The sequence below is a fragment of the Pseudophryne corroboree genome, chromosome 11, assembly GCF_028390025.1.
Source record: "Pseudophryne corroboree isolate aPseCor3 chromosome 11, aPseCor3.hap2, whole genome shotgun sequence".
Classification (NCBI taxonomy): Eukaryota; Metazoa; Chordata; class Amphibia; order Anura; family Myobatrachidae; genus Pseudophryne; species Pseudophryne corroboree.
The window spans coordinates 93,753,725-93,780,737 of NC_086454.1; the positions used below are offsets into that span (position 1 = coordinate 93,753,725).

General features: G+C 47.2%; 1 protein-coding gene and 2 pseudogenes across 1 annotated transcript in view; 1 reads left to right on the forward strand and 2 right to left on the reverse strand.

Moving 5' to 3' along the window:
- Positions 1-1,598: 1,598 nt before the first annotated feature.
- On the reverse strand, positions 1,599-1,718 carry LOC134970441 (5S ribosomal RNA; annotated as a pseudogene).
- Positions 1,719-1,885: 167 nt separating this feature from the next.
- On the reverse strand, positions 1,886-2,005 carry LOC134971347 (5S ribosomal RNA; annotated as a pseudogene).
- A 4,467-nt stretch (positions 2,006-6,472) lies between these two features.
- The window catches only part of NADSYN1 (NAD synthetase 1), a 95,693-nt gene continuing 75,152 nt past the window's right edge, over positions 6,473-27,013 (forward strand). The window contains exons 1-4 of the mRNA XM_063944174.1: positions 6,473-6,727; positions 8,911-8,971; positions 17,597-17,713; positions 25,600-25,653. Coding sequence (XP_063800244.1) covers positions 6,643-6,727; positions 8,911-8,971; positions 17,597-17,713; positions 25,600-25,653 — 317 coding nt within the window. The 5' untranslated portion in view covers positions 6,473-6,642. The remainder of the gene's footprint in view (positions 6,728-8,910; positions 8,972-17,596; positions 17,714-25,599; positions 25,654-27,013) is intronic.

A 27,013-nucleotide genomic window follows, 5' to 3' on the forward strand; every position in this document is an offset into this window, starting at 1 on the left:
TTTATCTTTTGGGAGGACGTTACGAACCAATCAGGAGGAGACCACCAGAGAAAGATCATCCACTGGCTCGGGACCTCCAACCATCCACTAAGGAGAAACATCTGAAAGATACCTTTATGAGCATCATTTACTCTTCCCAAACGTGAGTCGGGTACGCTTTATTAAGAGATATCCTTCATGTTCTTTTTTTCTCGGCCTACTGATCTGTTGAAAGATACCTTTATATGGGGATTCACACACGCACCTATGTAAGTTGGGTACGTTGGAGAATCCTCTATCTGCTATCATAGCTTCCAGTTATAACTACAACTGATTGTCATGATATTTGCTGAAACCTACTACACTATCAGTATTTCTACTGTTTATATTTCCGGGTCCATACGGGAAATCGAACACTGATACGAAGAGGTTCCATCTCAAGGACATCTAATAAAAAAAAATTTCCACTGGAGAAAGAAACCTTTATGAGCTTTGAACAGCCTACATCTTCGTGAGTACGGTGTGTACCCCGTGAAAACCTTCCCCCGCTTTTTCTGCTTTCAAGAATATTCCACTTGACATTTTTATCATATTGAACTATACACTACCAGGACTGTAGAAATATCATTTTGGGAACACCTCGTGATCTACCATTTGTGACATTGTAGTCCTGCTGTATGTTATGTATTGTGTTGGATAGCGCATTAAGGTAGTAGATAATCTTTTCTTGCTTCCATTGTATTGGAGATTGTGTGACATCTCCCTCTACAGACCCATTGCAGCAATCCAGAGGGCGCGGTAGGATTTCATCCACTTTGTTCGTATTATATATATATATCTATACAGACACTCACTTCTTACAAAATAGAAAAAAGAATTAGACCAGCACTCACGTTTAGTAGGTGAAAAAAAAAGGGGTTTTATTCCTGACAAACCATCTGGATATACCCACTACTACAGTCCGCCCAACAGCTGTTTCAACGCTTCATGGTTTTCATCAGGGGCAATTGTCACTCTGCCCGGAGTCCTTTTAAGTAGCAGAGAGAGCGCCGAGAGTTTTAAAACCGGAAGTCCGTCACCGGGAGGCAGCGCGTCATAGCAGCTGCCTGATTGGCTACTTCCGCGCACGTGGGTTGCGTTGCCATAATAAACAACCCCGGCTTTCTCCTTAGTAACCCGCTCCGGCAGCATGACGTACGTGTAGTTCAGGCAGATCAGTATTCAGCGTACAGTGGCAGACAGGTGGAGTTGCTGCTGTCTATGTCTCCAGCCATAGGCTTGTCTGTGGAGTAATTAACCCCACAGTGCGCCAACAGTATGGAGAAATGACAGCCCAGAAATATAGATCAATAATCAATATAGATAAATTAAATAAAGGTGGACAAACTGTATTAACTTGCACAGCAAGGGTGTACCAGCACTCAGGGGATATAGTGCCTCAATCTCTATATGCAGTACAATGCCATTATACTGATGAATCACAACAGTAAAAGTGGATGGTCACAAATATTATAATAATATAAAAAGCCAACGTGAGAGACAATAATAATAAGTGCCGTGTAGTATCAAGAGCATAAAAGGAATATAATGAACGTCACCTGTGGGTCAAGATTTGTCCCTTGGTACAATACCCAGTATTCCCATGTTGTCTCCATGCATGGTACTAACTGGGCCCAACACTGCTTAATTGCCAAGTTCGGATGGGATCGGATGGTTTCCAGTGTGGTATGATTGTATCAGACAAATGTGCCCCTATGTAATTAATACACAGTGTGAAAGTGCCATCCCTCATCTCTCAATTACATCACGTCACAGTCCTGTGTAATAATGTATAAGAATGGACACCACCATTAATGCCAGTGTCTGGGAGACAGTAGGGAGGGGTGGGGAAGGCACACCAAGTTCCTTGATACAACACCCAGTATTCCCACCTTGTCTCCAAGTGTGGTACTGACTAGGCCCATCACTGCTTAATTGCCAAGATCAGACGGGATCGGATGGGATCCAGTGTGGTATGGTAGTATCAATCTCCATGGTATGTGGGATAGGAGTGCATTGAGAAATAGGAACCACTTGTTGTACGGAGAGATACAGGACAATCAAGGATCAGCAAGTGACAATTGATGAAAACATGTCATTAATGATACAACATGACACACGGCGGTGTCTCTGAAAAATAAACCAAAAAGATTAGACTCTATACAGTAATGTGCAGAGTCAGAGGAAGCATCCTAGGCGGAATTCTTCATTGAGCCCATTGGGGGCCAATGTTTGTAATCTATCAATCCATTGATGTTCTCTCTGTAGTAGAATTTTGTTGCGGTCACCACCCCTTTGGAGCGGTGGGATTTGGTCCAAAATGCAACACTTGAGTTGGTTGATAGTGTGCTTTGCTTCCCTAAAGTGTCTTGCCACAGGTAAATTTGAGAAGTCACTTGAGGCCCCACCTAGGGTGATGCTCTTCTTGATTGTGGAACGATGTTGGCTTAAGCGCTCCTTTAACATTCTGCTAGTCTTTCCAAAATAAAGCAGGTTGCACGGACATTTCAACACATAGACCACAAATTTACTGTTGCAGTCAAGTCTTTGTTTAATGGTATAAGTCTTGTTATCCTGAGGGTTAATAAACCGATTGCCAAGTAGCAAGAAAGGACAGTTTGGACAACCTGTGCATTTATAAACCCCTGTTTTGGTAGTCAACCAGTGAGAAGGTGTATTCTTTTTTTCTCTTGGAGAAATCTGTTACAACAAGCATGTCTTTCAAGTTAGGTCCTCGTTTATATGCAAATCGTGGTGGTTGCGTGATGGCTTTTGCCAGTCTTGGATCTGTGCTAATAAGATGCCAATGTTCATGGATCTTATTGCGAATGAATTTAGAAGCAGTGGTATACATACTGACAAAATTAAATCTGTCGTTGTCTCTGTTGGGGGAAGTGTCTTTACTAGATAGGAGTTCCTCTCTCCTTATCTGGCCAATCTTTGTAAGTGCCAGATCAATCTCCTCCTTTGAGTATCCACGATCGAGGAAGCGTTGACTCATAGATTGTAGAGCTGAGGGTACAGAAGAAGGGTCAGAGGTGATACGTAACACCCTGAGGAGCTGTGAAAACGGTAAACCTCTTTTAAGTGGTGCCGGGTGGAAACTTGCAGAAAGCAAAAGTGTGTTTCTGTCAGAGTCTTTACAGTGAATCCTGGTGGTCAGTGTGTTGTTGGAGAGGAGGATGGATACGTCTAAAAAATTGATTTCTGTTTTGCTAAACGTGAGGCTGAATCTAATGGTGCCAGGGAGTGAATTCAGATGATCAATAAAGGTCAGGAGTGTTTTTTCTTCCCCATGCCAGATGAAAAATAGATCATCAATATATCGAACATACGCTGTCAAAAACCGGCCAAAGACAGGGTGACCTGTGATGTGTTCTCGTTCATACGCTGACATAAAGATGTTGGCGTATGCTGGGGCCATGTTCGACCCCATAGCAGTGCCCTGCTTTTGTAAGAAAAAACAATTTTCAAACAAAAAATAATTTTTGTTCAAAATAAGATTGATTAATAATATCATATATTCTGATGGAGGTCCAAAATACACGTCACTTTCTGTTATTGACCGTCTACATGATTCAATTCCAAGTGCATGTGGAATGTTCGTATATAGACTTGAGACGTCAAGTGTAACCAATAGTGCATCATCAGGGATGTGTTTAACGTAATCCAGTTTTCTTAAGAAATCTGTTGTGTCCTCAATGTAACTAGCTGCACTTTTAGCAAGAGGTTGTAGATAAAAATCTACAAACTGTGAGAGTGGTTGACATAAAGATCCTCGTGCTGAAATAATCGGACGTCCGGGGGGCGTTGTCAGTGATTTATGGATTTTTGGTAGCATATACAGGATTGGGGTTTTGGGGTGAGGTGTGGTCAGAAAGTCAGCAGTGGTCTGATTGATGTACCTGTTATTGACTCCCAAATTGATTATTGAGTCAATTTCCTTTTTGTACGTCCATGTGGGATCATAGGGGAGTTTTTGGTAGCAAGTTGGATTAGACAATTGCCCATAGGCCTCTTGTATATAATAATCATAGTCAAGGAGGACTATGCCCCCTCCCTTATCCGCCGCCCTGATGACCAAGTGCTTGTCATTCTGTAAAGATTTGATAGCAGCTCTTTCTGCCTTCGTGATATTGGAATAACTGGTCTTTTGCTCCTTTATGTAAGGCATCGTGTCTCTTTTAAGTACCCTTAAGAAGGTGTGGATTGAGGGATTAAGGGATGGTGGATCGAATTGGCTTGGTTTCTTTAATGGACATCTATATATATATCTTACCAAGCAAAAGGCCAGTGAGAGGCATGGAACTGCAGGAATTTCTCAATGAAAGATATTTTTATAGAACCTTAATACTAGAAATCAGTTATACATCTTGAGCCTCATAGCATCCTACATAACATTTCTGGGCCTCTTATGTTTCTGGCTCTCCCCCCGTCATCAGGGCAAAGGAGATGGCTCTGGGCAAGCTGCAGAAGTAAGTGGCTGGACTAGCTGAAGGTTGAGCATCCTCTTTATGTCTTGATGATGGGACAATTCTGTCTGAGGGTCTGGGTTTCTAGTCCCATCCACCCCATTGTTAAACCTGTCTGTGCATGCTCCAGAGCTGAGCATATTCAAGTACATGTGAGACAGTTATACCCCTTTCACACTGCCAATGCCGTATCCCACCTGGGAATTGGAAGCTGGTCCTTCCCGGTGGGATCTGGCATTGGCAGCTGCTGCTGGCTTCCCCGACCCCGCAATAAGCCGGACAGGTAGCCATAGCAGCAGGGGGGTGGGGGTGGGGGGTGGAGGCGGTGCTGGGAGATGAGCTCACGCCGACCTGTGTCATATTGCCGGGTCGATACCGGGTTATTTGTGCGGTGTGAAAGGGGTATTATAGGCATCTCAACCTCATCTACACTTACAGCAGAAAAGGCAAAGCTGGGATGTAATGGGGAATACTCGTGTAGGCAAAGTTCAGTGTAATGTGTCGACATACAGTAACCGCTGACTATGCAGAGTTGGACATACCACAAAGATGCATCATAGCTTGCAAAGTGATAAAATGGAGAGTGAAAAAGTGCCAGCCAATCAGCTCCTAACTGACATTTTTCAAACACAGCCTGTGACACAGCAGTTAGGAGCTGATTGGTTGGTACTTTTTCACTCTCCATTTTATCACTTTGCAAGCGATGATGCATCTAGCCGACTTGTGTAAAAAACACGTCCGCTTCCAGGAGTATCTCTGGCACCCAGTATAGGGCAGGTGCAAGTATGGATACTTGCCTATTGTGCAGGGATACCTGGGAGATTCCCAATAGTCCTACCGGAGGAGTAAACAACCCTCCCGCATCCTGCCCAGTGGCAGTGCCCATTGAAATGGGCAGGACAATTTGTAACATAATGCCGGAAGGGGGCGGGGTCTAATGATGAGAAGCAACTAGCCCTGAAAGTGGGTATGACATGCACACTTATGATATATATATTGGTAGATGCTCAATTAGCTTAGTGATATCATTCAGGTGCTCGAAAGGGAGGGGTATTTCTGAGCAAGAAAAAATAAGGCAATTGGTTTCCCCCAGCACCCTGAATGATAACCGTAACCAGATATAAATCCCACATAATAATAGAATTCAGAGATCTTCGTTACACATATTTGCGCGAATGTGTGGTTAAGCCCCAAAGCCTGGCTTATGCTGGTGTTTTGGGAGTGCCACACCCTGCACCTAGATATAGCGCTAGGGACCCCAAATATACAGAGACGCCTTGATGAGGCTTTGGGGCTTAACCACACATTTGCGCAAATATGTGTAACGAAGATCTCTGAATTCTATTATTATGTGGGATTTATATCTGGTTACGGTTATCATTCAGGGTGCTGGGGGAAACCATTGCCTTTTTTTTTTTCATGCACACTTATGATGACAGGTGGCATACAAGGTGTCACCAGACGCAGTAAAGATAGAGGCGCTGACAGCAATATATAACATATATTAGCAGTAAAACGTTGCTTGTTCTAAGCAAGATACAGTTCCAGCCCCCAAATGCTCACACTCTGGAAACGGCCCCGGCCTTAGATTTGTTGATAGTATTGATTAGTCTGATGCTTACAGGTGTAGAACTACAAGTCCCAGTATGCCCTGCCAGCTTCAAGCTGTTTGGCAGTTACTCTCCTGCACAGCATGCCAGTATTTGTAGCTATACTATTTACAACATAAGCCCAGGGCAGCAAGCATACAGGCTAACATCCAGAGGCTAATATGCTGCAATCATACATGTAATCAGGAGCCAGACCCTGCAGGAGTCTATCCAGCCTGATCTAGGCATATTGTCCAATAAATATACAAGACACTGAATGAAATAGCCCTGCCTGTGTGACCCCTAACTGTAACACAACAGACGTGCATAGTGAAAGTGAAAGTATAAGGGCCCCTGAGCCAGGAAGTGACCTTACTTCAGGCAGGAGGGGAACCTGAGGGAGGAGGAAGCTCTGCAGCTGCAGCAGATTAATGTGTCACATATTATACAGTGTGACTTGCTGGCTGCACACACACAGGCCTGTGCAGAGTGGGGTCAGCAATCAGTCTGCTATGTGACTTTATATTAATGACTAGTTAATTAGTGAATGTCTTGCTGGCACTATGGGCAGGAAGGTGACTGTGGCAACCTGCTCCCTTAACCAGTGGGCTCTGGATTTTGAAGGGAATCTGCGCAGAATCCTGCAGAGTAAGTGACTCCTGTTACACAAATAGCTGCTGGGCTGTGTCACTGCTGGGTTTTCTGTGATTGGCTGGTGTTGGTTTTCTTTAAACTACAGCTATGTAGAAGCAATTTACTTATTCATTCATTCATGATCATTCGTATGAGCAGCGCATCCAGTATTTGGCCATTCACTGTCTCTGCCTCAGTGGAGCGTACAATCTAGGCCACGATTTATCAAGCCTTTTTAGAGTGATGGATTGCACGGTGATAAAGTGCCAACCAATCAGCTCATAACTGTCATTTTTCAAACACAAACTCAGTTAGGAGCTGATTAGCTGATACCTTATCACCGTGCAATTTATCACTCTTCAAGGCTTGATAAATCTGGATTATTCCCTATCACTGGGGCACATGTACACCCTAGTGTTTATTCTTGCCAGGAACCAATTAGCCTACCAGTATGGTTTTGGACTGTGGGAGGAAACCGCACACAAACACAGAGAGAACATATAAACTCCACACCATTTATAGTTCACTGAACTATGATACATTAAACATTCAGCTTTATTATGTATAGTTGATAAATGTGTACCAGCCTAATATTCCAATCCAAACTAATGTTGACGTAGAATAATAATAGTTATTCATATAGCTCTTTTCTCCAAAAGGACTCAAAGAGCTTTGTACTTATTGTTTTAAAAAGAAAATCGGCAACATTAACCACTTATGTAATGACATTTATAGATTAAAGCCTCTAAACTGAACTCTCACATCAATATTTGGAAGTGTACGTGCATCGTGGTGAGTGTCATTTTTTGGAAGCAGTTTTTTGATTGATGTTTCTTGTAGGAAAAAGTTGGAGTAGGTTTTATTGTTGTAACATTCAACTGATGGCTAGTGCGGTAACTCCAAACACTGTGATTGGTTTTTGCACCACTATTATTTAAACTAATAGCTATATCATGTGCATATTGAGCAGACTTTAGTGTAGATGCTGCCAGATATGGCTATATGGAATCTTAGAATAAATGGGATGTAGTTGGTATCGCAACGGACGGGGTGACAGCTGTCAGAAGATGTAAGTATGCCGGGCAGGGTTATGGCTAGGCTGCAGGAACGGAGGGTTAGTTTAGTTGCGCAAACCTGTTAGTAATATGGCAGTCGGGATGTCGGTGTTGTTATTCTGACCACTGACATCCTGTCTACCAGTATCCCGTACCAACCTGAATAAACCAATGGTTCCCAAACTTTCTTGAATCACAGCGCAGTAGAGTATCAGCATTTCTTCGCAGCATCCCTCGGCTTAAAGGGGCAGATTTATTAAGCCTGGTGAAGTGCTAAAGTGGAAGGTGATAACGCACCAGCCAGTCAGCTCATAACTGTCATTTTTCAAACCCAGCCTGTAACATGGCAGTTAGGAGCTGATTCTTACGGAACTGATTCATACGGCACTTGGTCAGATCTGTCTTTCTGTGAAATTGGGCGTTTCGGGGACTTGGCGGTGACAATGCCATCGCACGTAACCTCCATGACTTGTGAGAGAGTTTCCGCTTGCACATGCAGCAACAACAACATTAGCTGTATGGAATCTCACATTAGTACAGGTAACTGATATATTATTTAGGCTCATTACATGCAAAGTGAGATATTTCAAGCCTTTATTTGTTATAATTTTGATGATTGTGGTTTACATCTTAAGAAAATCCCAAATCTCAGACAATTAGAATATTACATAAAAAAAAAAAAAAAAAAGGATTTTAAATACAGAAATGTCGGCCCTCTGAAAAGTATAATCATGCAAATGTACTCAGTACTTGGTTTGGGCCCCTTTTGCATGAAATACTGCCTCAATGCAGCATGGCATGGATTCTATCAGCCTGTAGCACTGCTGAGGTGTTATGGAAGACCAGGATGCTTCAATAGCGGCCTTCAGCTCTTCTGCATTGTATGGTCTCATGTCTCTCATCTTTCTCTTGGCAATGCCCCATATATTCTCTATGGGGTTCAGGTCAGGCGAGTTTGCTGGCCAATCCAGCACAGTAATCCCACGGTCATTGAACCAGGTTTTGGTACTTCTGGCAGTGTGGGCAGGTGCCAAGTCCTCTTGGAAAATTAAGTCAGCATCTCCATAATGCTCCATGTAGCTACATTGGGACAAATGGCATATACAGTCTATTATTACAATACATCTGCTTGTCTACTTTCAGGCATTAAGATCGCAAAAGAGAAAGGAGCTCGCTATCGCCTTGGTCCGGAACTAGAAATCAGGTGAGGCCATTATTACTGTGGGCTGTGTCTAACCTGACTGCTGAGCCTCCGCACTGGGGTACACCCCCCTCCTAAGTGTGGATCACTAGGACAAACTCCTAGTTTGGCTACAGGTCTAAGATCCATGTACCAAATAACCAGCATTATAGCACTACGCTTAGCTCACTTGTTCAGGTACTGATTGCATTGTGAGTAATAGATTTACTTATGTAGGTATTCAGTAGGGTGGCGTCCAGGTCAGCAGGTGAAAGTGAAAAAATGTGCATGCAGGGGCGTGGCCTGGATGCTGAGCAAGTAGGCAGCAGTCTCAGTGAGCTCTCAGGGACCTGAGAGCTAAATACCAAATAAAACCTCCCCAACATCCCAAACCAGACCCTGCGACACATAGCTGTTGGGCTGAAGCAGTGAGAAAGCAGGGAAGTGGAGCTGCGGAATCGGGGAGCCGGTTTTCTGGCTCCCGCGGATTGCGGCCTACTCCCTGCCACGAAGCCGGGACCTCAATTTTGGATCACATCCGCTGGCTGGGCGGCTGCCTTGCCGAGACGTCTGGAGGACCCGCTCGACCACTACCCACTCGGTGTATCCCCTGCAACCTACCAGTGCCCATCGCCGGGTGACGAGGAGAAGTGAGCCCCGGATCGGAGCTGCCTGACGAGCTCCGTCACGAGAGCGGCGGCCATCTTGAGGGACGGGAGCTGGAGACGCGATCCGGCTGCAGCAAGGAGGAGACGGCGGACGGCCCCCCGGGTGAGTGTGAACCCAGACCCGGCTCGGCCGAGCAGACGGCGGGCCTCTCCTCCCTCCCTGTAAACTGCACCCGGCGTCCGCCGGGAGCCGCTGCGGGCGCCCTCCCCCCTCCGATTTCAGACTGACTGGGGCTCAGAAAGAAAAACAACAATTGCTGCAGGTGCGCTCCCTGCTAGCACCCGGCCTGCCTACACCACCTGTCTGTGCCCTGGGGTGAGTGCTGCCCTTGGTGGGTGGTGGAGGGATCCCCCCCCCCCCCCCCTGAAGAACACCCTTGCCCCTCGCTTTCCAGAGTGGCTTCCCACGGCCGTGGGTGGCTGGCCAGAGGAGCCTGAGGAGCAGACCTACCTCCCACAATCTTCAACCTCCACGGGGGCTGAAATATAAATATAAAGGCCTAACACACCAAGGCAGAAAAGGGTAAATAAAAAAGGGAGCGACCCCTGTCCCTACCACGACCGTTCCATACCTATCTGGGGTGGAATCTTTTCTGACGAGGGGAGTACAACCCCCCCTGACCCTGCTCCTGAGACGGCCAGGAATACATTGCTTAAAGTGAGGGTCACAAGCGCAATGGCCCTGTCTGCACCGCTCACACCGATGTAATCCAAGAAATTTCTCCCACCTCTGCCGTTATCCACGTGATGTCTTGTTAGCTCCTGGAAAAGTGGAGTCTCCCGGTTTCTCCATCTTCAGTGCTTGGATACATTAAGCTATCTCCACCTGGGCTTTATCATGCCCACTAGGCGCAGCAAACCGTCAAAACCGGCACAGCAGCTTTTTTTCAAACCATCCCCGAAAATGCCGGGCCCTAAAGTCACCGGGCCATCTACGACAGGAGCAGTTCCTCAGACCCCCCCGCCACAGGAGGTGCGTCCGTCAGCCACGTCCTTAGATAAGGTTGGAGACGGGGAGGCCCTCACGGTGGGCACTATGAAGTTGCTTTTGACCCGCTTTAAAGAGGAAGTCGCAGCTGAGTTCCGCACCACCTTAACGGCGTGCCAACAATCTATAGATGATCTGGGAGGTCGTACGGATCATTTGGAAACTAAAATGGAAGAAGTCGTGGGGTCCCATAACATCCTACTGGACTCTCATGATGCATTGGAGGCTGAGGTGAAGCTTTTACGGGACAAGGTCACGGACCTGGAGGATAGATCGCCTCGCAGCAATCTTAAGCTACGCGGAGTCCCCGAATCGGTGTCTCACAGTAGTTTGCATGACTACACGGTGACCATCTTTAAGGCCCTGATGCCTCAGTTTACATCTTCAGACCTCATTATTGACCGAATACACCGGCTACCGAAGGCCAGAGCGGCCCCAGGAGACGCGCCAAGAGACGTCCTCATGAAGATGCACTACTTCCATGTAAAAGAGGCTTTATTGAAAGCATCCAGACCGACATCTGATACATCTTCAGCCCTACAAGGACTTCAACTCTTTGGGGATCTATCTGCGGCCACTCTATATAAGCGGCGATCATTTCACCAGATCACTACGGCCCTCAGAAAGGCTGACATCCCATATAGATGGGGTTTCCCCACCAAGCTGCTGATCCACCGGGAAGGCTCCACTGTTTCTATCTCCACTGCAGATGAAGGTGAAAAGCTGCTTAAATCTTGGAACATCACGGAACCCACGGCGGGATCCTCCCCCCGACGTCTTCAGCAGGACTGGTCGTCGGTGAAATGAGGATGCTGGCTCCGAGACAGATACTTTACCGTTATAGTAAGAATGTTACGACCCCAGTGACTCTTCAGATAAAGGCCCTATCCCATACAAAAAGGGTCATAGTCTGCTGAGATGGGGGGCGCTGGACAATGCGAAAGTAATATGCATGTTTTGAAGCGTTTCAATGATTCCCTACTAGGCTTAATTAGCTGCTCTTTTTTCTCGGTGGGGACTTGTGCCTGACGCCCCTCTGGATATGACCGTTTATATTATACTGACCTGTGGGATTAGTTCTTAAAGCGGGATAAGCTATACGAGCCGCTGGCTCAGTTCTCATGTTAGTAGTAATAGTTCTGGGTTTTGCTAGTTTCTCTTTCTGTTAGAGCACATGTGTCCCGCGGTATTGGCTCTTCAGGTTCTGTATGTACAGAAGTGCATACATCTGTTAATATGTTATCAGGATGTCTTTATATTCTTGGTTAAAGAGAATAAGTATGGCAGTGGGTGGGAGTTATGCCACTAACCCCTCCCTTAGCCTACACAGTTGCCTTAGTATGGCGACTGGATGTGATCTCATGAGAGATCAATTTAGTTTAGTTTTGTCCAATATTTTATGTTTGTCTCCCCACACCTATTCCTATATGTCTCCCCCTCCCTATCAGGTATACTGGTCTCAATACAGATATTGGTCATCAGAGGTATCAGTTTCTCCTATAATTGAATATGGTGAAGATAGTCTCCATTAATGCCAAGGGGCTTAACTCTCCTCAAAAACGTAGAGTAGCCTTGAACTATTTTTATAACCTAAGAGCACAAGTAGTGGCTGTTCAGGAAACCCATTTTCAGAGTCAGAACCCTCCCCTCTTCACTAACTCACGCTACCCCCTTTGCTACACTGCAAATGGACCCACCAAGAAAGCCGGCGTTGCCCTTCTCATAGCACAACACTGCCCGTTTGTCCTGTCCTCTAAATATGAAGACCCTGACGGGAGATATTTAATTTTAGTAGGTCAGCTGGACAATGTGGAGACCACTCTGGTCTCCTGCTACGCCCCCAATATCAAACAAATAAAATTCCTTAGAATCTTCTGTAAAACTCTTCAAGAGCATATGAAAGGAGCCCTGTTGATCCTCGGAGATTTCAACATGGTGCTAGACCCTAATATGGATCGCTCTCGCCCAACCCGAATTTTACGTAGCAGTCCGGCCCAGGACCCCTCAGGCAGATTTGGCCAATTGTTAGCTGAATATTCATTATACGATGCATGGAGAGCTAAACACCCTGCAGAACGTGATTACACCTTCTTTTCCCACGTTCACAGTTCATACTCCAGAATAGACTTGGCGTTAGTCGATAGGTGGACACTAGCAGCCATTAATAAGGTAGATATACTACCCATGTCTTGGTCAGACCACTCACCACTCGTTGTGAACTGGGAGGCCAACAAGAGAGTGGTCCCCCATGGCCCCTGGAGATTGGGCCCGCACCTTTTATCCCGCCCTGAGGCTCGCCAGGCCATTCAGCAATCTTTAGACCTATACTTAGATACTAACTGCCCCAAGGACACAAACGTTTTCAACCATTGGTGTTCTCTGAAAGCAGTGGTCAGAGGCTCTGCAATCCAAATAGCGGCTAGACATAAACGGGAGTATAAAAGTAGACAGGCCTTGGCCGAACGGGAGACTGCTCGCCTGGAAACCGCACACAAAAATGACCCCAATAATAAAGCCCTCTTTAAGGAACTCCTTGCTGCCCGCGACAAAGTGAACATATTTGCCCTAGCGGAGGTTCATCGCAACTTGCAGCGACTCAACCAACAATATTATAGACTTGGTAACAGAGCGGGACGCTTGCTGGCGCGTAAACTAAGGGGACGTAGAGCTAAAGAACGCATACATGCTGTATATACTGCATCGGGAGTTAAAGTAACCGACCCAGGAGAGATAGCAAATGCGTTCGCCGAATACTATGCACAGTTGTACAACCTTAAAGGGGATCCCGATACCCCCCAGCCCTCCTTGGTAGATATTACTGGCTTCTTGGAGAGGTTGTCCCTCCCCACCATTGACCCTCAGACCCTTGAATCCCTTAGTTTGCCCTGGTCACATGAGGAAGTTGTGGCAGCTATTGAATCCTGTCCAGTAAACAAGGCCCCGGGCCCAGACGGATACCCCGCCATCTTTTATAAAACTTTTAAGTCTACTCTTGCCCCGCTTTTAGTTTCAGTCTTCAACGAAGCCTCAGACTCCACATGCTTCCCGAAAGAGATGCTAGAGGCCCGTATAGTCACCATCCCTAAGGCGGGTAAATCTCCTGCGGTTGTCCAGAACTACCGCCCGATAGCACTCCTAAACGCGGATCTTAAATTGTTCGCTAAGCTAGTTGCAAATAGGATATCCCCACTCCTACCCAATCTAATTAACCCTGACCAGGTAGGCTTTGTTCTTGGAAGGCAAGCATCCGATAACACACGGAGGGTTATCAATTTGATTGAACGCTGTCAAGCACGGGACGAGCCTCTCTTGCTTCTCTCGCTAGACGCAGAGAAGGCTTTTGATAGGCTGCACTGGGACTATCTACGGGCTACCCTGGACTGCTTTGGATTTTCAGGCAGGATACTCGACTCCATATTGGCCTTGTACTCCTCCCCATCGGCCTCGGTGTTCACCAATGGTTGCAATTCATATCCATTCAACATCACAAATGGGACACGTCAGGGCTGCCCCCTTTCACCCCTCATTTTTGTGCTGGCGATTGAGCCCTTGGCGGAGAGAATCAGGACCCAAGACCCCATTGTTGGCCCCGTGATAGAAGGGAAGCATCATAAAATATGTCTTTTTGCTGACGATATCTTAGTATGCCTTAGCGACCCTGATTCGTCACTACCACATTTACACTCTCTCCTAGACTCCTATGCAGCGATCTCCTATTATAAGCTAAACACCACTAAGACGGAGGCCCTTCCTTTGAACATGTCGGATGTCGTTCTTAGGCGCCTAAAGTTGACCTACAAATACGCATGGCAACTCAGGTCACTTAAATACCTGGGTGTGCAAATCTCCAGAGGGCGAGATTTAATGGGATGTAACTATGACCCCCTTTTTAGAACATTTGAGCTATTTATTAAAGACTGGATGATGCAGGAGGTTTCCTGGGTTGGACGGATAGCGGCTGCGAAGATGGTGCTCTTACCCAAACTGATGTACCTTTTCCGTACCATTCCTAGGACCTTCCCTAAAGATATTTGCAATAGATTTAACCGTTTACTATCAAACTATGTTTGGGGGGGCTCAAAACCGAGGATAGCAAAATCCACCCTAGTTGCGCGGAAGTGTGACGGGGGAGTGGCCTACCCAGACCTAGAGAGATACCATAATGCCTGTTTACTCGCTCAGGCCAGAGACTGGTTCACTCAAGACACCCCAAAACCATGGGTGTCACTGGAAAGGAGTGCTGTCTCCCCCCTTACACTATCTGACTTGCTTTGGCTGCCTACAGCTTCTATCCCTATAGAAGGGCTGGATAACTCGGCAGTTCAGGCAACGCTGTTAGCATGGAAAACTGTAACTAAGTCCCTCCCCCCCGGAGCCCTCCCCTCCCCCCAATTGTCTCTCCACACCATAGCCACATTGATTCCAGACCTTCACCTACACCATTGGCGGGACAGAGGCCTAATTACCCTGAAAGATGTCCTACGGGATGGTGTATTGGTCCCATTTTCCCTACTGCAGGAACAATTCCAGGTACCTAAACAAGATTTCCACAGATATCTACAATTGAGGCATTGGCTTCAAAGTTCTTCCCCCAATCGAGTCCCCCATACTGGCCCCTCTAAATTGCTGATGTCACTCCTATTGCCTGTCAGAAATAAAGGTGGTATCTCCAGATGGTACCAGTACCTCGTGACCGAGGCCCGGAGTGGGGTCTTCCCCTCACAGACCAAATGGGAAAGAGACCTCCCTGCGGTCTTCACCGAGGATATTTGGAAAACTATCTTTCAATCCTGCTTTAAAATCTCTAAATGTACAAATCACTGTGAAATGTATTATAAACTGGTACATAGGGTGTACTTTACACCGGAACGTTTACATAAGATTTGGCCTGAGGTCTCTGCCTGTTGCTGGAGGAACTGTGGAATGGTGGGGGATATCCTACACATTTTTTGGCTATGTCCAACAATCCGGTCTCTGTGGAGAGATGTGTTTCTTTTTATGTCGCTTGTCCTGGGAGTACCCCTCGCACCTGACCCCCTAATAGCACTATTTCATTATTACAGTGGCGATATGTCTAACAACGATAGATATCTTTTAGGTCACATACTTATAGCAACTAAGGCCGCCATTGCCTCCAAATGGAAGTCGGCGGTCGTTCCCACGTTATTAATGATAGAACAAAAAGTTCATCAACACTATGTGTTTGAAACGTCGGAGGGCGGATTTCCCCCCGGGACTCCTGAGACAAGTAGGAAATGGGATAAGTGGTTACTATATAGAGAAAAATCAGGCCAAAGTAGTTTACTCGGTATTGTGACTGCCCCACCCGACCCTTCTGAGCTTAACTCCCCAAATCAAGATGGCTCCTAACTTAACTTAACTTAGCTCAATTCACTACGGGTTTCAGATCTCCCCACTTTCACTATGTTTACACTCTGATTTTAGTGCTATTTACAGATGTCCCTGATACCTAACCTTCCTTTCCCTTGTCTTAATTAGTTATGTTATGTTATGTACTTGTCTTTTCCCCTATTTCTGTTTTATTTTATTTTTTTGTTTACTTACAAACTCAACTGTACGTATAATATGTACAAAATTTCAATAAAAATCTAATATTAAAAAAAAAAAAAAAATGTGCATGCACTTTAATGGGTTGGTGCAGAGTGTGAAAGTCTGTTGGCGGAACATGTCTTGCCTGTTCCTGCTGTGCACGTGCTCCAGTACCAAGCATACGCAACTGCGGGCGATGCAGACTTGTATGCAATTCAGTCCATTTGTGATTAAAGGGGTGTAACTGGGCGTCCCATGCTGGCAGTGTACACTGAGGGCATGTTGACGGATTTGCCGGAGGTGACCTAGGCATGCACAGGGCTGGAGCAAGTATGCACTGATAACGATGGCGTGTTTATCAAACCATGCGTAGGCGCAGGGGCGGTTCTCCCGCAGATTGCGCACAGAGACTGTCCTCCCGCAGATTGTGAACAGGTCAGTCAGTTGCAGAGTCCAGCTACAGAGTACATCTGGGGGTGGTCCGGGCGTGGCATACAACTCTGCATACGTGAAAATATTGGTCTTTCGTTTCGTGCACACAATGCAGGTCAAAGTTTTGTTGACATTTTAACAAAACTGTCAACGTTGTAAATTTTGACATTATTATTATTATGACTACATCCCCTTTCTATTACATGGCTCCTAATACTATTGGGTCTTCATAATCTGTTTATGTACTTTAAAGTATTTTGTTTATTTACCATTGGAATATGAAACTCTGGCACAAATGTATTAAGCCTTAAAAAGTGATAAAGTGGATGGAGATAAAGTACCAACCAACCAGCTCCTGTCATTTTTCAAACACATCCTGTGACATGACAGTAGCTGGTTGGCTGGTACTTTATCTCTCTTTATCCATCTCCACTTTATCTCTTTTTAAGGCTAAATACATTTGGGCCTCTGGGGCAGATGTATTAACCTGGAGAAGGCATAAGGAAGTGATAAACCAGTTATATGTGCAAGGTGATAAAGGCACCAGCCAATCAGATCCTAACTGGTAATTTACATATTGGAGCTGATTGGCTGGTGCCTTTATCACCTTGCACATATCACTGGTTTATCACTTCCTTATGCCTTCTCCAGGTTGATACATCTGCCCCTCTGTTTGTTGCTGAATGCACAGATACTTATATGAACTTTACTACACAATACAGTATGTATTACTGAGTATGTAGTATGATTACTGAGTATTCTGTTGGTCCTCTGCCATTGTGTGTGCACGAGTGCAGTGATTGGATCTGCCCGTTTACTGACATCTATAGTGCTGCAGATATATTGATAAACGTTTCACTAATGATCTTATTATCAGGCAAAATGAAGAAACCCAAAAATAAGAAATAAAGAAGAACTGATAAATCGCAGCATAACATGTTGGGAGTTCACCTCTCCCTTTATCAGATGCCTATAAAGTGACATGTGTTGTATATCATTTGTTTTATACAGTGGGTATGGCTGCTCAGATCATTTTTTCGAGTCCGATACGATCCTGCATTCGTTCCAAGTTCTGGCTAAACTCCTGGAATCTCCTGTAACAACCGATATTATCTGTGATGTGGGGATGTGAGTATGCGTTTTCGGAGTCTCCCATAATCTGGTGATATAGGGGCTAATTCAGGTAGGATCGCAAATCGCGATCCGCCCGGAATTATTGCGGGGGTGCCGCGGGTGTATGCCCAGCGGGCCCTACTGCACATGCATCCGTATTTTCTGCGAGGGGCCGCAGAAAATGCGGTCGCCTCTGCCTGTCAATCAGGCAGAGGCAGGAGGGGGGCGGCAACGCTCCGTTTTCAGGGAGGAAACGTAGCGTTGCGGGGCAACCCCGAACGGTGGGTTGTGCGCGCCGAACGGGGCATGTCGGGGATGCGGTTGCGGCAGCTGCGTGACGTCACACGCAGCCGCAGCACCAGGTAAGATGGCGCTGGGACTCCTACGGCCACAGCGCTGCACCGGCAGGAGTCAACCTTAGTTTCTGCTGACAAGCAGAAATTGCGAGGTGAACATAATTTCTGCTTGTAGCACGGTGGGGAGGCGCCGGTCAGCATGCTGAGTGGCCTTGCCCAGCGCTGGGCGGCCCCCAGCATGCGTGCAATAGGATAGCAAATTCTGCTGATTAGCAGAATTTGCTATCCTTACTGAATTAGCTCCTTAATCATATACCTATTGCTAATTTCTCTTACGTCCTAGAGGATGCTGGGGACTCCGTAAGGACCATGGGGTATAGACGGGCTCCACAGGAGACATGGGCACTCTAAAGACTTTAGATGGGTGTGCACTGGCTCCTCCCTCTATGCCCCTCCTCCAGACCTCCGTTAGATCCTGTGCCCAGAGGAGACTGGATGCACTGCAGGGGAGCTCTACTGAGTTTCTCTGAAAATACTTTTTGTTAGGTTTTTTATTTTCAGGGAGCACTGCTGGCAACAGGCTCCCTGCTTCGTGGGACTGAGGGGAGAGAAGCAGACCTACTTAAATGATAGGCTCTGCTTCTTAGGCTACTGGACACCATTAGCTCCAGAGGGTCGGAACACAGGTCTCACCCTCGTTGTTAGTGCCGGAGCCGCGCCGCCGTCCTCCTCACAGAGCCGGGAGATAGAAGCCGGGTGAGTATAAGAAGAAAGAAGACTTCAAAGGCGGCAGAAGACTTCTGATCTTCACTGAGGTACCGCGCAGCGGTAACGCTGCGCACCATTGCTCCCACATTCACACACACTGACGGCACTGTATGGGTGCAGGGCGCAGGGGGGGGCGCCCTGGGCAGCAATCATAAACTTCTAGGGACACTGGCATAGATATATATATATATACTGCGGAGGCAGTATATTACAGAAACCCCCGCCAGTATAAACATTTGAGCGGGACCGAAGCCCGCCGTTGAGGGGGCGGAGCTTGATCCTGCAGCACTAACCAGCACCATTTTCTCCACAGCACACTGCAGAGAAGCTGGCTCCCCGGACTCTCCCCTGCTGAACACAAGTACAGAGGGCACAAAAGAGGGGGGGGTGGGGCACATTTATTTGGCGCAGTGAGTGTATTATTATATATATAAAAGCGCTGTACTGACTGGGATTTTATTCCAGGGTCCAGTGGCGCTGGGTGTGTGCTGGCATACTCTCTCTCTGTCTCTCCTAAGGGCCTTATTGGGGGACTGTCTCCATATAGATATATATCCCTGAGTGTGTGGGGGTGTCGGTACGTGTGTGTCAGCATGTCTGAAGCGGAAGGCTCATCTAAGGAGGAGGTTGAGCAGATGATTGTGGTGTCTCCGTCGGCGTCGCCGACACCTGATTGGTTGGATATTTGGAATGTATTAAATGCAAATGTGTCTTTATTACATAAGAGATTGGACAAAGCAGAGTCCAGGGAAGTAACAGGGAGTCAATCCATGGCTTTGGCTGTGTCACAGGGCCCTTCAGGGTCTCAGAAACGTCCCCTGTCCCACGTAGCAGACACTGATACCGACACGGATTATGACTCCAGTGTCGATTACGATGATGCGAGGTTACACCCAAGGGTGGCCAAAAGTATTCATTATATGATTATTGCTATAAAAGATGTTTTGCATATCACAGATGACCCCTCTGTCCCTGACATGAGGGTATGCATGTTTAAGGAAAAGAAACCTGAGGTAACCTTTCCCCCATCTCATGAGCTGAACGCTTTATTTGAAAAGGCTTGGGAAACTCCAGACAAGAAACTGCAGATTCCCAAGAGAATTCTTATGGCGTACCCTTTCCCTGCGCAGGACAGGTTACGGTGGGAATCCTCGCCCAGGGTGGACAAGGCTTTAACGTGCTTGTCCAAAAAGGTGGCGCTACCATCTCCGGACATGGCAGCCCTCAAGGATCCTGCTGATCGAAGACAGGAAACTACCTTAAAATCAACTTATACACATACGGGTGCCTTGCTCAGACCGGCAGTAGCGTCGGCATGGGTATGTAGCGCAGTAGCAGCATGGGCAGATAACTTGTCACCTGACATTGACACCCTAGATAGGGAGAGCATTTTATTGACCTTGGGTCACATTAAAGACGCAGCCTTATATATGAGAGACGCTGCGAGAGACGTTGGGCTGTTAGGTTCAAGAGCCAACGCCATGGCTATTTCTGCTAGGCGAGCCCTGTGGACCCGCCAATGGACGGGTGATGCCGACTCAAAGAGACATATGGAAGTTTTACCTTACAAGGGTGAGGTCTTATTTGGGGAGGGTCTCGCGGACCTGGTTTCCACGGCTACAGCGGGTAAATCTTCTTTTTTGCCTTATGTTCCCCCACAGCAAAAGAAAACACCACAATATCAGATGCAGTCCTTTCGGTCGCATAAGTCCAGAAGAGGTCGGGGCTCTTCCTTCCTCGCCAGCGGTAAGGGTAGAGGGAAAAGAATGCCTGCTACGGCTAGTTCCCAGGAGCAGAAGTCCTCCCCGGCTTCTACTAAATCCACCGCATGACACTGGGGCTCCACTGAGGGAGTCCACGCCGGTGGGGGCACGTCTTTGACTCTTCAGCCAGGTCTGGGTTCTGTCAGACGTGGATCCTTGGGCGATGGAAATTATATCCCAAGGCTACAAACTGGAATTCGAAGAGGTGCCTCCTCGACGATTTTTCAAGTCGGCTTTGCCAGCTTCTCCCCCAGAGAGGGAGATAGTTTTAGCTGCAATTCAAAAGCTGTATCAACAGCAAGTGATTATCAAGGTTCCCCTGGTCCAACAGGGGAAAGGGTACTATTCAACCTTGTTTGTGGTCCCGAAACCGGATGGCTCGGTCAGACCCATTCTGAATCTAAAATCCCTAAACCTGTACTTGAAAAAGTTCAAATTCAAGATGGAATCGCTCCGGGCAGTTATCTCCAGCCTGGAAGGGGGGGATTTTATGGTGTCACTAGACATAAAGGATACATACCTTCATGTCCCCATATATCCTCCTTATCAGGCGTACCTAAGATTCGCTGTACAGGACTGTCATTACCAGTTTCAGACGTTGCCATTTGGGCTTTCCACGGCCCGAGGATTTTCACCAAGGTAATGGCGGAAATGATGGTGCTCCTGCGCAGGCAGGGAGTCACAATTATCCCGTACTTGGACGATCTCCTGATAAAAGCGAGATCGAGAGATCAATTACTGAAAAGCGTGTCGCTCTCCTTGAGAGTGCTGCAGCAGCACGGCTGGATTCTAAATCTACCAAAGTCACAGTTGATTCCAACCACTCGGCTATCTTTCTTAGGCATGATTCTGGACACGGAACAGAAGAGGGTTTTTCTCCCAGTGGAAAAAGCCCAGGAACTCCAGAACATGGTCAGGGACCTGCTAAAACCAAAAAGAGTGTCAGTCCATCAGTGCACTCGAGTACTGGGAAAAATGGTGGCGGCCTACGAGGCCATCCCCTTCGGCAGGTTCCATGTGAGGACATTTCAGTGGGACCTTCTGGACAAGTGGTCGGGGTCCCATCTACAAATGCATCAGAAAATAAGCCTGTCCCCCAGGGCCAGGGTCTCTCTCCTGTGGTGGCTGCAGCTCACCTTCTCGAGGGTCGCAGGTTCGGTATTCAAGACTGGGTTCTGATGACCATGGATGCGAGCCTCCGAGGATGGGGAGCAGTCACACAAGGAAGAAATTTTCAGGGACTCTGGTCAAGCCAGTAGGCTTGTCTACACATCAACGTACTGGAGTTGAGGGCCATATACAACGGCCTACGACAAGCGGAGAATCTTCTTCGCGACCTACCGGTTCTGATTCAGTCAGACAACGTCACAGCTCCTTGGCGGGACAAGGAGCAGAGTGGCAATGGCGGAAGCCACCAGGATTCTTCGTTGGGCGGAAAATCACTTAAGCGCTCTGTCAGCTGTCTTCATTCCGGGAGTGGACAACTGGGAAGCAGACTTCCTCAGCAGACACGATCTCCATCCAGGAGAGTGGGGACTTCATCAAGAAGTTTTTGCAGAGATAACAAGTCCAGATTGGCCTCGAAGGGCCTGGTATTCAGATCTTCGGGAAATGCTCACAGAAGATCCGTGGCCTCTTCCTCTCAGGGAGGCCCTGTTGCAGCAGGGGCCCTGCGTGTTCCAAGACTTACTGCGGTTACGTTTGACGGCATGGCGGTTGAACACCAAATCCTAGCTGGGAAAGGTATTCCGGAGGAAGTCATCCCTACTCTAATAAAGGCTAGGAAGGAGGTGACGGCGAAACATTATCACCGTATCTGGAGGAAGTATGTATCTTGGTGTGAAGCCAAGAATGCTCCTACGGAAGATTTCCATCTGGGCCGTTTTCTCCACTTTCTACAGACAGGAGTGGATATGGGCCTAAAGTTAGGCTCCATTAAGGTACAGATTTCGGCCCTATCAATTTTCTTTCAGAAGGAATTGGCTTCTCTTCCAGAAGTCCAGACTTTTGTAAAGGGAGTGCGGCACATTCAGCCTCCTTTTGTGCCCCCAGTGGCACCATGGGACCTTAACGGGGTGTTACAGTTCCTAAAATCTCACTGGTTTGAACCCCTTCAAACGGTTGAATTAAAATTTCTCACTTGGAAGGTGGTCATGTTGTTGGCCTTGGCATCTGCAAGGCGGGTGTCCGAATTGGCGGCTTTATCTCACAAAAGCCCCTATCTGATTTTCCATGTGGATAGAGCAGAGTTGAGGACTCGTCCTCAATTTTTGCCTAAGGTGGTTTTCTTCGTTTCATATGAACCAACCTATTGTGGTACCTGTGGCTACGGGTGACTTGGAGGATTCCAAGTTCCTTGATGTAGTCAGGGCCTTAAAAATTTATGTAGCCAGGACGGCTCAGGTTAGGAAAACAGAGGCACTGTTTGTCCTGTATGCAGCCAACAAGGTTGGCGCTCCTGCTTCTAAGCACACTATTGCTCGCTGGATCTGTAACACGATTCAGCAGGCTCATTCTACGGCTGGATTGCCATTACCAAATTCGGCAAAGGCCCATTCCACTAGGAAGGTGGGCTCTTCTTGGGCGGCTGCCCGAGGCGCCTCGGCATTACAGCTGTGCCGAGCAGCTACTTGTTCGGGTTCAAACACTTTTGCAAAATTCTACAAGTTTGATACCCTGGCTGATGAGGACCTCGTGTTTGCTCAATCGGTGCTGCAGAGTCGTCCGCACTCTCCCGCCCGGTCTGGAGCTTTGGTATAATCCCCATGGTCCTTACGGAGTCCCCAGCATTTTAAACCTACCGGTAAATCTTTTTCTCCTAGTCCGTAGAGGATGCTGGGTGCCCGTCCCAGTGCGGACATATTTCTGCAAGGCTTGTATATACAGTAGTTATTGCTTACATAAGGGTTATGTTACAGTTAAGATCAGTCTTTGGCTGATGCTGTTTTGTTCATACTGTTAACTGGTTGCGTATATTCCATGTTATACGGTGTGGATGGTGTGGGCTGTTATGAATCTTGCCCTTAGATTAACAAAAATCCTTTCCTCGTACTGTCCGTCTCCTCTGGGCACAGTTCTTTAACTGAGGTCTGGAGGAGGGGCATAGAGGGAGGAGCCAGTGCACACCCATCTAAAGTCTTTAGAGTGCCCATGTCTCTTGCGGAGCTCGTCTATACCCCATGGTCCTTACAGAGTCCCTAGTATCTTCTACGGACTAGGAGAAAAAGATTTACCGGTAGGTTTAAAATCTTATTTTTCAGCTTCTACTGTACATAAAAGCAATCTGAAAGCTTTATTCTATATACAGTGCTCCGCTCTATAAATACCCCTTTTATAAATCCACAATGTATTAATTCCATTCAATGTGATTATCTAAATAACACTCCCTCACTATGGGGGTCATTCCGAGTTGATCGCTAGCTGCATTCGTTCGCTGTGCAGCAATGAGGCAAAAAAGCGGCACTTCTGCGCATGCGTATGCGGCGCAATGCGCACGCGCGACGTACTATTACAACGGCCGATGTAGTTTCACACAGGGTCTAGCAAAGCTTTTCAGTCGCACTGCTAACCGCAGAGTGATTGACAAGAAGAGGGTGTTTCTGGGTGTCAACTGACCGTTTTCAGGAAGTGTTTGGACAAACGCAGGCGTGCCAGGAAAAATGCAGGCGTGGCTGGGTCGAACGCAGGGCGTGTTTGTGACATCAAAACAGGAACTGAATAGTCTGAAGTGATCGCAAGCACTGAGTAGGTTTTGAGCTACTCTAAAACTGCACAAAATAACTGTGTAGCCGCTCGTTCGCAGTTCTGCTCAGCTAAAATACACTCCCAGTGGCCGGCGGCATAGCGTTTGTACAGCTGCTTAAAACTGCTAGCGAGCGATCAACTCGGAATGACCACCTATATTGTCGGTTAGGGCCTGTATGTCACACTGACAGTGGGCCTAGGGAGTAATTCAGAGTAATTCACAGCTACGATCACTTATACGGACATGCAGGGGGATGCCCAGCACATGGTTAGACCGCCCCACATGTCAGTTCCCCCCCCCCCCTCCTGCACAAGTACAAAAGCATCGCACAGAGCCGATGCTTTTGTACTTGAAGAGTAACTCCCAGCCAGCGCAGCTCCTGCGGCTGGCCGGGAGTTACTCGTCGCTGCCCTGGGTCGGCTGCGGCCCGCCCCCCCCCCCCCCCCCCCCCCCCGCACGGTCCGACAATGCCTGCATTGGTTGGACCGCGCCCACAAAGCAGCGGCCAAACGCCGCCGTGCCGTCCCCTCTCACCCAGCGACCGCCTCTGCTTGTTAGTCAGGCAGAGGCGATCGCTAGGCAGCGACAGCCGTCGGCTGTCAGCCATGCACCGGCGCACTGCGTAGTTCTGACCTGATCGCTGCGCTGCTATAAACTGCAGCGAGCGATCAAGTCAGAATGACCCCCATAGTTTTGCCCATTAGCTAACAAATTTGCTGCTGCGATCAGAACTGGGGGGGTCATTCCGAGTTGTTCGCTCGGTAAAAATCTTCGCATCGCAGCGATTTTCCGCTTAATGCGCAATGTCCGCACTGCGACTGCGCCAAGTAAATTTGCTATGCAGTTAGGAATTTTACTCACGGCTTTTTCTTCGTTCTGGCGATCGTAATGTGATTGACAGGAAATGGGTGTTACTGGGCGGAAACAGGCCGTTTTATGGGCGTGTGGGAAAAAACGCTACCGTTTCCGGAAAAAACGCAGGAGTGGCCGGAGAAACGGGGGAGTGTCTGGGCGAACGCTGGGTGTGTTTGTGACGTCAAACCAGGAACGACAAGCACTGAAATGATCGCAGATGCCGAGTAAGTCTGAAGCTACTCAGAAACTGCTACGAGGTGTGTAATCGCAATATTGCGAATACATCGTTCACAATTTTAAGATGCTAAGATTCACTCCCAGTAGGCGGCGGCTTAGCATGAGCAAATCTGCTAAAATCCGCTTGCGAGCGAACAACTCGGAATGACCCCCTGAATTAGGCCCGTGTACACAGGGAGCGTTGTAAAAGCCTTTCTGTAATAGACTAACTGACGGGTTCTTTTCTGTTTTTTACAGGCTGGTGATGCACAAGAATGTGCGATACAACTGTCGGGTGATATTTCTCAACAAGTAACCTACTTTACTTTACATGTTTTTTTTGTGTTATTGTCTGGGTCTTTTGTACTGCAGGAGATTTAACTAGTTTACTGTAATATTTTCCTGTGGCAATATTTACGCAACTGTGCGCTTCGCCATGCTTTTGCGCACCGGAAGTACCGTGATATCCTGTCGAACTCCATGCCGACGGAACCTTTCTAACCGACGAGTACCATGACTAGCGGCTCCCGGCTATTAGACAGCTCCAGTGCTGAGTTCGACATAGAACTTACTGTAAGATTTATTTGGGTACAAAATAAATGTGATTCTGGCGGAGGTGGCTTCTAGAGAACATGTGAAGATTGGACTGGCCTTATGGGCCGATCTGATGTGGTCCTGCAGTGGTATTTCCATGCATAGTCAGGGATCAATGCACCTGACCAGGTTTATCTGGCTGCAGTTTAGACAAAACCTAGTTTGTTGTGTGGGGTTCAGTATGATTTACCGACGGACACAATACTGACAGCCATTGACCTACAGTCAAAATACCGACATTCATTATGCCGACATGTTCAAAATGCCGACATAGTAAGAATATCGACATTTGAAATGCAGACATGTCAAAATACCGACATGAGGTTTTCGGTGTTGTGTGACAATGTCGACATAGGTCGACATGGACACCCGTCTAATTGTACCGCGTCTGCTCGCCGTGCTTCGCCAACACTATTATATTCCCCCTCCAGGTCAACTGGGATGGTAAACAAGTCTGTTTTGGGGCAAACATTCCTTAAAAACGCATATTGGCATTTCAAATGTTGGTATTCTGACTATGTCAGCATTTTGAACATGTCGGTATTTTGACTGTCTATCAATGGCGTCGGGAGGATGACCATCTGTATTTTGTCCGTCTATAAATCAACTGCTACCCTGGTATGTGAAGAGCTTAGAAAGTACTTTGGTTGCATTGCTCTTTATACAGAGAATAGGTGGTTACAGATTAGTAGTAGAACCTGGCACAGTAATATGTAGCACAATAGTATATTAGGGGAGTCGGAGGTCTGCATACCTGTCATTGTATCCATACAGCTGACTGCTGTCCACTTCACATGGTCATGGCTGTAATCTCTGGCCATGTAAGCATGAATGAGAAAATCATTTATATTATGTGGTTGATTAATCAGTAAAAACTCTATCAAAGGCACGCAAAATCGTGTTCTATTATGCCACAAAATCGAGTATTTTTGTTCACAGCCCAATAGCAGTGCGTACAGAAATGCATGATCTCAAGGCTTATGGGTGCGTCGGCAGCATTTGGGTGCGTCAGCGGCATTGGCCGCATTTGAATCGACCACAATGACTCACATTTTTTATTTTGTATTAAGACAAGGAG